This window comes from Hyla sarda, chromosome 8 (genome assembly GCF_029499605.1).
Source record: "Hyla sarda isolate aHylSar1 chromosome 8, aHylSar1.hap1, whole genome shotgun sequence".
Lineage (NCBI taxonomy): Eukaryota > Metazoa > Chordata > Amphibia > Anura > Hylidae > Hyla > Hyla sarda.
Genome location: NC_079196.1, coordinates 173,845,791 through 173,859,540, shown reverse-complemented (window position 1 = coordinate 173,859,540; position 13,750 = coordinate 173,845,791). Strand labels below are relative to the sequence as shown.

At 41.1% G+C, this 13,750-nt stretch overlaps 1 protein-coding gene across 1 annotated transcript; it reads left to right on the top strand.

The window, feature by feature from the left end:
- Nucleotides 1–351: 351 nt before the first annotated feature.
- On the top strand, nt 352–12,962 carry ZP2 (zona pellucida glycoprotein 2). Its single transcript, XM_056536251.1, has 18 exons — nt 352–695; nt 776–834; nt 2,182–2,268; nt 2,377–2,462; nt 4,845–4,973; nt 7,022–7,060; nt 7,292–7,462; nt 7,533–7,629; nt 8,165–8,346; nt 8,639–8,768; nt 8,861–9,039; nt 9,966–10,057; nt 10,678–10,805; nt 10,905–11,088; nt 12,041–12,173; nt 12,316–12,409; nt 12,656–12,745; nt 12,836–12,962. Exons 1-18 carry the CDS (start codon nt 625–627, stop codon nt 12,949–12,951), a joined length of 2,067 nt encoding a protein of 688 aa, XP_056392226.1. The 5' UTR covers nt 352–624; the 3' UTR covers nt 12,952–12,962.
- Nucleotides 12,963–13,750: the final 788 nt, after the last annotated feature.

Below are 13,750 nucleotides of genomic sequence, written 5' to 3'. Positions count from 1 at the left end.
TACCCCTAGTGACTCCATTCAGGACATATGTGCTATTTTAAGCACACTCATGATAGGGGCTGTTGCGCTTTTGAAATAACGCACACGTCCCAAAAGGAGCGTCAAGGTGACTCCTTTCAGCCATAGAATTGAATGGGGTCCGTTAACAGTATACGTCACCATCCTGTTTTTGGCGGATGCCAACAGATAAGATTAACGGGGGCCAAAACGTAGTGGGGGAGATTTTTCAAAACCTGTGCAAAGGAAAGGTTGCCCAGTTTCCTATAGTAACCAATCAGATCGCTTCTTTCATTTTGCAGAAGCCATGTTAAAAATGAAAGAAGCGATCTGATTGGTTGCTATGGGCAACTAGGCAACTTTTCCTCAATACAGGTTTTGATAAATCTCCCCCCAGTGTGTTCTGACCCTAATATATGCAATAAAATCCTGAACGTGTGAACACAGCCTAGACACAGCCTCAAACTGTGAATTTAATTTGCAAGGGATGTGCACAAATGTGGGAACCATTACATAATTAGGAGTCATGGGGTGAGATTGACCATCAGCTGTCACCTGATTGTGGCCCATGGAGCATATATATAGTTGCCTGGAGGCCTCTTTCTTTAGGGTTTCTTTGTAGGCTGGATGCTCAGTAGGATGGGTTGTAGGAGAGGCACAAAGGTGTCTAAGTCCTGGATGCAGCATTCTAAGATGAGGTATGTTGTAATGTGTCAGTATAACTGTAATAATGAGTTTCTTTTGGGATATAATTTTTTCCTTATTTGATCTTTTCCAGGTTTTTACTTGTATGTTTCCTGTTTGTCTCTTGTGATGCTGCATTGCTGGAGTTCACAGGTACAGTTATTTCTTTCTATGTGCAATGTTTGCCCTTGAGTGTTTTTTTTATATATATATATATAATTTTTTTTTTTTTTTTGTCAGCTTCTATGCAACTCAAGGTGTTGCAGAGGCTGCATGTCAAAGTGTAGTTAAAAAACTGCAAATTCATTAAACTAAACTGTGCAATTGACACTGGCATAAAAGGGAAAGTACAAGGAGGGGTGGGGGAGCTGTCAATGAGATCTCTAGACTGCCCCATATGGCTTTAGTGGTACTCTGCCCAGACATCTTGGCCCCTATCCAAAGGGGATAAGATGCCTATGGGTGAAGTACCCCTTTAACATTTGATATCTTTTTTGAACTCATGAATTTACAACCAAAACAGCCTTAAAACCTCCTACAAACCTCTGTAATTTGAAAAGTGCAATCTCAGACCTTCTACCTAGTTATAAGGAAGACCTTCTTAGGGCTTTTTGGGCATTTAATGTTCATGTTGAGGTGTGTGTGTGTGTATAGTCAGTGAGTGTCTGACCACTAAGACCACCACTGCTCATAATTGCAGTACCTTGGCTGGCATTTATCATTGGTGTAAGTGAAGTGTGACCATGATAAATGTCAGCCCTTGTCTGTCTTAATGCTGTAAGGAATGTGTTGCCACTCTATAGCTTGGGTGAAGATGTATGAGCACTCTTACTGGCCAGATTGGGGCTTGGTCATTGTGGGAGACTTATCAAAACCTGTGTATAGGAAGAGTGGTGGTGTCCAGTAACCAAGTTCCTATGTGAAGGTTTTTTGTCAGATCTTTAAAGGGGTACTCCAGTGCTTAGACATCCTATCCCCTGATTGTGGGAGTCCCACTGCTGGGGACCCCCATGATCTTACATGCGGCACCCTGTTTGTAATCAGTCCCTGGAGCGTGTTTGCTCTTGGTCAGATTACCAGGGTGGGCAGTGTGACATCACACTTCGCCCCTCAATGCAAGCCTATGGGAGGGGGCGTGATAGCTGTCACACCCCCTCCCATAGCCTTGCATTGAGGGACGGAGCGTGACATTACCTGCAACTACAGGGCGGGCAGCGTGTGATCAGACCCGGAGCAAACACGCTCCGGGGACTGATTACAAACGAGGTGCTGCATGCAAGATCATGGGGGTCCCCAGTGGCGGGACTCCATTGATCAGGCATCTTATCCCCCTATCCTTTGGATGGGTTTTTTTTTTTTTTTTTTTTTTTTTTTTTTTTGGTGGGGACAGTTGCTATAGGCCCTAAAACTAAGCAGAAAATGTTGTCATTTTAACGGTTTCCATATTGGAAAGTCTTATTCTTTTGATGTAGTTCTTGTAACTGAAGTGCTTTGTTCCAGGTTCTACAATTTGTCTAGATAGTGGGCTTCAAATAAAGAAACCTAAAGATGTTCACCAGAGTGTATGGCAGACTCTCCGTGTTGTAGGTGGGTACGGTTACTGTAAATATGGATTATAGGTGTTGGCAAAGAACTGGCGGAGGATCAGGTTTCTGTGTAACTGTGCTAAGATCTGGATCTGATTACCCTGAACAGATTCTTCTGGATTAGAAGTGGATGACTGTCATATCGCTCCAGATGGCAGCTTGCTGACTATTCCAGAGATATGTTTAAGCCATGAGGTACTGTTACTGACTCACTGCACAAGCACTGTGATATGACTGAAAACCATGTTTATTTGGGATTTTTTTCAGCAGGTAAAAGGGGTGTTTATGGGACAGGAGTGATCTGCCCTCCCACAAACACTGAAAGGGGTACTTGCCATCAATGGGTATTGTAGATATGCAGCCTGTTTAACCCCTTAACCGGTCTGCACCTCACAAGACCCCCAGCTGATTCCTGTTGCTGGGGGTCAGCTATTAACCCTTTAGATGGCCACTGACAGCAGTGTCTAAAGGTACCTATAGCTGCTCCTTGGGAGAGAATGGGGGGGGGGGGGGGGTCGTAATGGGGACTGTTAAGCAATCCACTTCTGAGGTAGCCCAAGTGCTTACCTCACATCCTGTGCTGGCTGTGGCTGACAATGATAAAGCCTGGCAGGACCAGGCTTTATCATTTGAGCACAGAGGAATGTGGTTCCACATTGATCTGTATGAGGAATCAAATGATTCCTCCTAAGGGGACTAAGTTTAAAGGAGGAAGGAAAAACACACATTAACCCCTTACTAAAAGTTTCAATCGCCCCTTGTCCCCAAATTCCATATATAAAAATGTGGTATTGCGTGGGGAATGTCCAAACAATAAAAATATAAGGTTAATCCTCACGGTCAGATATATAAAATATCAAATGCCTGATCAAAACAATCATGGGACTGATAAAAACTTTAGATCATGGCACAAAAAATGAGCCCATATACAGAAATAAGTTATAGGGGTCAGAAGAGGACAATTCTAAACATACAAATTTTGGTGCATGTTATAATTTTTTGTAGTAAAATAAACCTATATAAACTGGGTGTCATTGTAACCGTATGGACCTACAGAATCATTTTTTACCATAAAGTGCATTACGTAGAATCGGAAGGCCCCAAAAAGTTACAAAATTGCAGGCTTTTTTTTCCCCAATTTTGCCCCACATTTTTTTTTTTTCTGGGTTTGCTGTAAACTTTGTGGTGAAATGTTGTTACAAAGTACCATTGGTGCAAAAAATAAGCCCTTATGAGTCTGTAGGTACAAATCGAAAGCATTTGATTTTTAGAAGGTAATGAGGCAAAGAGGGCAAAAAAGAAACCCGTGGTCCTTAAGAGGTTAACCAATCTGCCCTGTTTTGGTCTAAGATCAGAGTTTGCACAATTCTGGAAGCCTTAGGAACACTGTTGCATACATAACTATCTTTTGGTAAGTCATTACATGATTTTATACAATGGGGAATTTTTTCATACTTCTGTTCCAATGCATCACAACTTTCTAGCCTCTGGATATAAACAGACCTAAGGGCTCTTATAGTTGTATCCAACCTAGACAATCCCCTGTGGCACAAACTACCTGTCCTGAGTTTTGAGTGTCAGTATAGGTTAAATGTAATTGCCTGAAGCCTTTGTCAATTAGAAGCCTTGTCTTACACCCAGAGGTTCAGCAACTATGTTATAAACAGCTTTACATTTTCATTGATTTGCAAAGAGTATAGGGTTACTGATAAGTCTTAATGGTGTATTAGAGGGGAACTCTCGTACTTAAACCCTTTTCTGTTGGTACAGGACACTTTTAAGTCTCTCTTGGAGGAAAGGGAGAAGGGGAAAACACTGGGACCTCCTGCCTGGCATATCGGCTATCTTAATGCATGAAGCAGCTACACTCACACTATCTCTGGCTCTTCCATAGAGACTGATGCAGATTGTTGCCTACAACCACTGCTTCAGCCACAAGTTGGGTATCCTGTGACCAGACACTTAGAGGGGTACTCTACCGGAAAACTTTTCTCCCCCCCCCCCCCCCCCCTCAACTGGTGCCATAGTTAATCAGATTTGTAAATTACTACTTAAAAAAAATCATAATCTTTCTAGTACTAATCATCTGCTGTATGCTCCACAAATGTATGTATTACTTGCTGTCTGATCAGTCCTCTGACACCTGTCCATTTTAGGAACTGTTGAGTACAAGCAAATCCACATAGCAAACCTCTCCTGCTCTGGACAGGGGTGTCAGCAGAGCACTGTTCAGACAAAAAGGAAATTCAAAAAAACTTCCTGTTAAGCATACAGAAGTGAAGTACCAGTTTTTTTTTTTTTTTTTTTTTTTTTTTTTTTATAGAAGTAAATTACAAATCTAACTTTCTGTGATCAGTTGGCTTAAAATTTCAGTGGAGTACATCTAAGTACCAGAGTACCCCTTTTAAAACAGTGTTGTATGAGGGGGCATAAGGTCAGGCTGTTACTTGCAGCCATATGCACTATACTGCATACAGCTTTCTGAATGAGATTTGTGTTAAGATGGCATTTGCTCAAGTAAACATGCATGTGCCATGTGCTGCTCCTTGTAATGCCAATCCTGTGTTCTTCTTTCAGACTGGAAGAAGAGTCGCTCATGTAACCTTCAATGAGAACATGGTCTATCAAGTATCTTGTAACAATGAACAGGCTGACGTGGGCCTTGAATACATGCCAACTATAGACTGTAACCTGCAATATATGATGGTAAACTGACTATAGATGCTAAGTATGAATGTCCACCTGGCACTACTCGGTAGACAAAACTGGTGTAAAGGAAAGTAGTTGCCCATGACAGCCAGAACTGATTAATATTGCCCTATGAATGCTGCAGTTTATTGTACTGACAACTAGGTGGGGCTCTGGAGTTCAGTTGTATATGTACTGTGACAAACTGGCAATGCTTGCTTCAGCTCACCGCACCTGTTCTAGGATTACTCCTTGCTCTGGAGCATGGCTAGTCTGGGCACAACAGAAGGAATGTAGGTGCCAGCTCAAAGAGGTTTTATGAAGTCCAACGAATTCAAAAAAATGTTAACCACTTAATCAACTCTTTAGATATTTTGAACATATAAAGATCATAGTCTGGGCTTAAAGAATACCTGTCACTTGCCAAAAATGTATAGCACATGGGTAATAATACATATATTTGTAAACTCCCTGCCTCACAACAGGATGACTGACAAGCCTGGAGCATGCTGAGTAGAGATGAGCAAACTTACAGTAAATTTGATTCGTCACAAACTTCTCGGCTCGGCAGTTGATGACTTATCCTGCATAAATTCAGCTTTCAGGTGCTCCTGTGGGCTGGAAAAGGTGGCTAGTCCTAGGAGTCTCCTAGGACTGTATCCACTTTTTCCAGCCCACGGGAGCACCTGAAAGCTGAACTAATTTATGCAGGATAAGTCATCAACTGCCGAGCCGAGAAGTTTGTGACTAATCAAATTTACTGTAAGTTCGCTAATCTCTAATGCTGAGCCCTGCTTGTCACATCCACATTTCCTGTGTTTTGTCTCTGCACAAAGGCAATGGCTGCTGGGACAAGACAGCATTTTTCATTCAAAAATACATTCAATGTATTACAATATAAATCTACAGTATAAAAAGTGTCTGCAAATGGTGCCCATTTAAAACAGACCCCTTATATAGAGTATGTGGTCCATTCTCCCTCTCAAACATGTGAAACAAATGGACTTGAAGGAATTGTCGTCAGTGTCACCTGCACTAACCTGTCAGTAAAGACAGGCAGTGCAAGTGACAACCATACTTACCTAGTCGCCTTCTGTGCTGTGGGTCTCTGGCTATCTGCTTTATTTTCAGCTCTGGGCCTGACTTGGCGCATGGGTAGAGCTTAGTGATTCTACTACTGCTGTCTGCTAGCAGCAAGACCCAGCAGAAAACAGCAGTGGCAACGTCGCTTGGCTCAATGTCAGACCTGGAGCTGAAAATACTTAAAGGGGTACTCCGGTGAGAATGTATTTTATTTTTATTTTTTTAAATCAGCTGGTGCCAGAAAGTTAAACAGATTTGTAAATTACTTCTATGAAAAATATTAATCCTTCCTGTACTTATTAGCTGCTGAATACTACAGCGGAAATTCTTTTCTTTTTGAAACACAGAACTGTCTGCTGACATCACAAGCACAGTGCTCTCTGCTGACATCTCTGTCCATTTTATGAACTGTCTAGAACAGCATGTTTGCTATGGGGATTTCCTTTTACCTTGGACAGATTTCAGCAGACGGCTGTGTTTCAAACGGAAAAGAATTTCCACTGTAGTATTCAGCAGCTAAGTACAGGAAGGATTAAGATTTTTTTTTTAGAAGTAATTTACAAATCTGTAACTTTCTGGCACCAGTTGATTTTAAAAAAAATTTCAGAGTACCACTTTAAGAGGATAGTCTGAGAACCACAGCAAGGTACTGGACCAGGTAAGTATCATTTGTAATCGGTGTCACTTTCTCTGGGTATAGTGACAGGTTAGTGAAGGTGACAGACAGATTTCCTTTAATTTGTTGTGGCGAGGGAATGGCCTCACAGAATGTTAAAAGCATATACTGGATACATGTGTAAATCTAACACAATCTAAAAAAAACTCCAGCAAATAAGAGTAAACTGAGTGCTCATGTCCCAGTGATAATATTGAACTAGGTAATGGCTGGAGCAGAAGCCTAACAAAGAACTAACTAGTTATGAGTCAACAAAGTAAAATGTGCTCATCACTACCAACATCATTTTTTTTATTTTCCCTTTTAGGCAACCATACCAAGGCACCTGTCTGGCTTCCATGATGAGGTAGTGTTTGGCTATAAATGGAAATGTGGGGGGGGGGGGGGGGGGTGGCCTGCCATTGCCATTCGTTGGGTGCATTTTCTGATGGTTATTAATGGGAACTTTTAGAGCTGTGCTCCTGTGCCTTACTTTTAGTTGTAGACTGTAGCCTAAACTTTTTAGATGTTGAGTGAAGTTAATTATTGATCCCATCCTTTAAATCAAGTTTAAAGATAACTGTACATGTTCCTGTAGGGGGTGACAAGTACTCCACCTCCCATATCTGCATGGAGCATTAAAATTCCTGGCAGGCCCCAGAGGGTCAATGTGGAGATGGCCAGAAGCCTTGGATATAATCTGACCAGTGATGAGGATAACTTGATGATTCGTGCTACATTTGATGCCTCTGGAATACAAAAATACACTGTAAGTCTAATCTTACCAGGGACCTTAATGGTGACAGTGTCTTATTGTACTGACTTCTCCTAATCCTTAGTCTCAAGGCCAGGTGTTCTACATTGGAGACCTTCAACTGATCCAGGAGAGGAGCAACCCACGGATTACAGTTGATGTGAAAATGATCTGTGCTACAGGTATTCTGTCTACATGAAATGGCTTTATAGACCATAAATGGCAATGCAAAGTAGTCTCTGGTAGTGTTGAGCGGCATAGGCCATATTCGAATTCGCAAATATATGGACGAATATTCGTCATATATTCGTTATAGTCTTGTTTTATTTTCGCATATGCGAAAAGTCGCGCATGCGAAAATTAACATATGTGAATATTAACATACGCGAAAATTCGCGCATGCGAAAATTAGCATATGCTAATTTTCGTATATGCGAATTTTCGCACGACAGTCTCACACAGTAGTATTACAGCCTTCTTTACACCACACAAGCTGGAAGCAGAAAGGGGTGATCACTGATGTGTACTGTGGAAAAAAAAACAAACGAATATTTGTAATTACGAATATATAGCGCTATATTCGCAAAATTCGCGAATATGCGATATTCGCGAATAATCGAATTGCGAATATTCGTGAGCAACACTAGTCTCTGGGTTTAGCCCTGTAGACGCCCCAGGTCTGTACTATGACTTAACAAAATGATTGCTCTTCCCTAGGGCCCCCTGCATGCAATGCAACACACATGACTCTAGCCATTCCTAGTGCTGCTGGTTCTCTTGAAGAGATTTACATAGGTGATAAGGCGGTTCAGTTGACTACCTCTTCACTTCAACAACAAGGAATGACACTTGACACTAGAAATGGTGTGCTGCTGAGCATTTCGCTAGACAAACTGCAGGTATGAGCTTTTTTTTTTAACAAAACAAAAGCAAATAAAATTGAATGCAGAAATGGTATTTCATTAGTGTGGTATTTGAGTTTTTTTTTTTGAGCTTATTTAATCATTGTAATGGTGCACAACAATATGATCAAGCATGGGTGGCTAGAATTCTCATGTGGGGATGAAATATTTCTAATGTGTGGGTCAATAGCTACTTCAGTGCTTCCAAAATGACCCTATTGTTTCCAAACTGTACTAAAGTGAAGCTACTTGGGCAACTTTTTATACTTTTAAACTTTCTCTTTTGCAGGCTGTTAAATTTCCTCGTGAGGCATTATATTCCTTGCCACGTCTCGCGCTGGTCTTTACACTGGACGGAATTGTTGTACCAATGAGAATTAGTCCCGAGTGTCTTGTCACTACAAGTCCTTATAATCCTAGTAATTTTATATATAATTTTTCTTCCTCTTAAAATAGCATTTTGACATTGACTGACTAATGCTAAATATCATATATATTCTCCCCTTCTCAGAGTGGGTCTCATGCACAATAGATGGATTCATGAACATTCAAGTCTTTGCAAATGTCACCAAACCCAACCTGGATATGAGCACAGTCACTGTAAGAAATCGGACCTGCCAGCCAACAGAGAAGAGCAGCAGCATCATTTCTTTTAGATTTCCTTTAAAAAGCTGTGGGACCACTGTGAAAGTAAGTTGTGGATTAGACTCCATTCTGGTTGGTGCATATTCTAATCATACTAACTAGTACAATATACTGTTACCAAGCTAAACTCTGATCTACTGCCTCTCAGGAGCTTCAGTCTATCAAACTATACATAAATTATGAGGGCAAAACATTGTACGTGCCTATATAGAAAGTGTGTTCTCAATTACACATCTGTAGATCTTTTCCAGCTTTCACAAACTCCATTACTTGGCTTGGAAGTGGCTTCAACCCATAGCTAGAATGCTTATACCATCTAAAGGCATAATGCCGATACCGGTCAATGTCATGCACAACAGGTTGTTCAGACTGCAGAATTCCAGATGTGCCTGGTTAGACTCACCCCCCCCCCCCCCCCCCCCCCCCAATTTATCTAGCAAATCTGACCAGGCTGCTGAAAAGCCTTGAAACATTGACCTGACATGTTTATCACCTTCACAGGGATTAACAATGCAGTGATACTTATAATGTAGTAATGGCAGAGTTACCTTTCAATATCCTGGAAAAGATGAGTAACATGCAGCTGTAATGGAGTTGACTTAAAGTGGTGGTCTCCAGATGTCACAAAACAAACTCCAAGCATGCCCAGAAAGCAAACAGCTGTCCAGCTCTACAACATTTGGAGATACTTCACAGGGTCTTGGGCAAAGTTTAATAGCCATGTAGAGAACTCTCCACCTCCCAAAACACTACTGTGCCCAATGTAGGCAGACCTGCCCTTCAGAACCTGGGTAACACTTGCAGTGTAAGCTTACAGGTGGCACTTTAGTGCATTAAACAGTTGCTCTGCACTAAGCCCAAATTGTTTTGGTTTCCTTGCCCATAAGGGACAGTTTGTCTATACCAGTACGAAACCCATTGCATGTACTCCGACTTGTAAGACCATAACACTTAACTTGCTGCTTCTCCAGTACTTAGGTGGAAAGATCTTCTATGAAAATGAAGTCAGTGCCCTCTGGAAAGATCTACCACCAAGGAGTATATCAAGAGACAGTGAACTAAGGTAATCTGCAATTGGTAACATCTACAAATACTGGAGTAATTAAACAGGGAATTTCATTGATGCTTTTTATTTTTGGTAAGTGGCACAATGAATTTAAACTTCTAAAGGGATACTCAACCCCTAGACATCTTGTCCTTTGGATAGGGGACATTGCATGGCCACCACAGCCTGCACCAATCATTCTGAACATAATGTTCAAAATACTGGGTGCTGCAGAGATCATGACAGGCTGTCCCAGAGGCCAGACCCCCACGATCAGACATCTTATCCCCTAGCCTTTGGATAAGATGTCTAGGGCAGAGTACCTCTTTAAGAAAAAATTGAAAGGTATTGTGTGGCATGGTTGGCTTTTTGCAGAGGTCAGGGATGTAACAACTGACATGTAGGTGTCTTATCTGTCTTGGCTCTCTGTGTAGGAAATAATTGCAATAACGTCAAATGTAACCCAGCACAAATATTATCAAATGCCCTGTGACCACAAAATTTGGCATCACACAAAATAAAGGTGGACAAACTTTTTACCTAATCAAACTATGAATTTCCCAATATGTTTTGTCAAAATTAAACTGTGGGCAGACTGCTGTTGGAGCTATAAATAAGGACTAACGTGTTTTTTACAGGGAGACAATCTGGTGTTACTTTAATAGCTCTGATGTCAAAACCATAAATATGAGTGTGAGCACCTTCCCACCTCCAGCTCCCACCAGGATGAGTGGCCCTATCCTGTTTGTGATGAAGATCTATCCAGGTAAAACATTATAGATATACCGTACTTCTTGGCTGTTGCACAACTGCATAAGTGAGATACATATTTAAAAATAAAAATTATATATTTTGCTCTCCAAAGATATCTCTTACCAGATACCCTACAGTGAATATCCAATTGTGAAGACCTTGCGTGAGCCAATCTTCTTAGAAGTGCAGGTTTTGAACCGCAAGGATCCAAACATTGAGCTAATTCTAGATGACTGTTGGGCAACAATGTCCGAAGACCCAAATGCTTTACCTCAGTGGAATGTTGTAGTTGATGGGTAGGTAATTTATGAACACTAGGTAAATCAAAGGCCTCATTCACACTGGCCCCAACAGTTTTTGCTTTACAAATGCTGCAGTGCGAGTCTCCTGTTCACAGGCAAAGATGTGTAGAATGAAAAAATGCAGTTTCCATCTCGCATTACAGTTCACCTTGAAGTTAGCTTGATAAACTGGAAAAGGGGTGGATAGGGGTATTAGAATTGTTAACATGGTGGTTGCAGTGCGGTCTGGTGCCAGTTTTGGGGTAGTTCATGCAAGTGGACATCACCCTTAAGAGTTTTATTTTTTTATTTTTTGTGTGGAATTAAACCCACAGCTTGTCAACCGACTTGTCTAAATATCAATCTTTAGTTATATAGAGCATTTTCCCTGTCACTTGCATGCATAAAGTGAGGGAATGACATCCAGCCATCCAATCTATCCTCTCTGAAAGTAGCCCCATCCTCCTGAGTGACAAAGACCACGTGGTTTCTGCCCTGCAATTAGTCCTGCTCCCTTTAGTACAACACAATCTCTCTGCCAGCAATCATTGCACCTGACACCCTCACAATCCTGATCTGAGCAGCAGATGTAGGCAAGGTGGGAGAGAAGGATGGCAAAGAACATGAAGCAGTCGGAGAAGACAACAGAGGCCACAGGAGCCATGCACAGGGTTTGTGTGTAATATAATATATTCTACATTTCTCTATCCTGGTGCACCCCTCTTAAGGCAGTGGTCTCAAACTGTGGCCCTCCAGATGTTGCAAAAACAACTCCCAGCATGCTTGACAGACATTGGCCACAACTAAAGTAGCATTCACCTAACTTCCTAAACCAGACTTTAGTGATAAGGGAGGGGCACATTACAGGTCTTATTGCTGTATTAATTTGCCCTTTGGAAAATACATATGCATGGAGCTGGGAAATCTCCCTGTTTGAGACTAATACAATTTTTATTTTCCCCAAAAGCTGCCAAGAAAGTCAGGATAACTATCTTACAATCTTTCACCCTGTCACTAATGTGCCACAAGCTACACACCGCAAAAGGTTTGAAGTAAAGGCTTTTGCTTTCATGCAAGATGGCGAACTAACAACCAACTTGGTAAGTGTCCCTCAAACCAACATGGCACAAGCATAAAGCATTTGCTTGACTGCTTAAACTCTATGGTCTGGCTACAAATTTTAGACCAATGCTGGCTGCAGTAATGTCAACATCTTTATCAATCTGTGGCTCTTGCTTATAGGTCTTCTTTCACTGTAATGCCATTATATGCAACATAAAGTCTCCAGACAATCCCCTGTGTACAAAGAAATGCCCTCAGTCTAGGGCCAAAAGAGGTAAGTGCTAACTTAAAAGGGGTTGTCCAGGACTTTGTGTGTGGTACTGCAACTCATTTCTTATCACTTTAATAGAGCCAAGCTGCAATACAGGGTGTGTATGTATATAGTGTGATTTTTGCATTTATAAAATATAATTTTAGATATTTTAATCCTGAACCTCAATGCTTTAGTCCTGACAAATCTTAAGGATATGAAAACAGTTGCCATAAATTCAACTTGCTGACTAGAACGATAATCTTTCAGATGAACTCTTCCTCCAGAGACACTCTAACTTGGCTAGTCTTCCTGGCCCGGTCTTGCTCTTAGATCCTGAGCCCTCCCTGAGTTTTGAAGGTACGATTTCTCCCTACAGCATGGTCTATAACATGAGGGCAACTAGTAACTTCTTTTTTTTTTTTTTTTTTTCTTTCTCCCCAAATCTAGATGAGCGTAATGTTATACAGGAAGTTACTATTGGAGTCCTGCCTGCCTTTGCTCTGGTCGCTGTGCTTGTCCTAATAGCCACATTTATCACTTTTAAACAGAAAGCAAAATTTTGACTCTAATGCACTTTGTAATAAAAAAGTTGTAAAAAAAAAAGTCTGTATTGCAAATATATGCGCAACCAATCATGAAGGCATATGGCCACCTTTCACGCATGGTTTTCTGCACACAGCCATACTCTAGTTGGTCACACTAACATTTGTCCTTTTGCTCACATGTGCAAAAGACACATGCTGCTCAGACCTGATTAGTTGATCCAAAATGTTTAATGCATGCTTACAGCACTGGTCAGCAGTTTGTTTCAGCTGACTTCTTAGATTTAACAGCCTATGCTGCATGAAATTCTAACTAAAGTCCACCTATAGTGCTAAATTTGCTAGTATAATCTGTAAATTGGCCCTCAAAGGATTGTGATTAGATTATACACTTAAAGGGTACCTCATCCAAAACTTTTGATATATTATAGATTAATGTATGCAGAATAACTTTACAATTGCATGTTATCAAAAAATATGCTTCTTTCTATTTAATTTTCCACTTTGAAGAAATGACCACTAGGGGTCTCCCTGGCAGCAAGCATTTCAGACTCGTGCTGGAGTCCTAAACACTACGAGCTGCCAGTCTGCTTTGTTCACAAAGGAGAACACTCAGAGCTGCCAGCCTGCCTTGTTCACAGCCTGTTTGGCTGTGAACAAAGCAGGCTGGCAGCTCTGAGTGTTTAGACTCCAGCATGAGTAAGAAATGCTTGCTGACGGGACCGATCAGGAAAAATACAATAGAAAGAAGCATATTTTTCATAACATGCTATTGGAAAGTTATTCAACATTCATTAATCTAAAATATATCAAGTTTGAG

Bases quoted from the DNA above. Each gene is read 5' to 3' on its own strand.
- ZP2 (XM_056536251.1), top strand. From the start codon at position 625: ATGCTCAGTAGGATGGGTTGTAGGAGAGGCACAAAGGTGTCTAAGTCC. The intron at 10,806-10,904 runs GTAAAACATTAT...TGCTCTCCAAAG, and splicing joins TGTGATGAAGATCTATCCAG to ATATCTCTTACCAGATACCC. The intron at 12,746-12,835 runs GTACGATTTCTC...CCCCAAATCTAG, and splicing joins GCCCTCCCTGAGTTTTGAAG to ATGAGCGTAATGTTATACAG.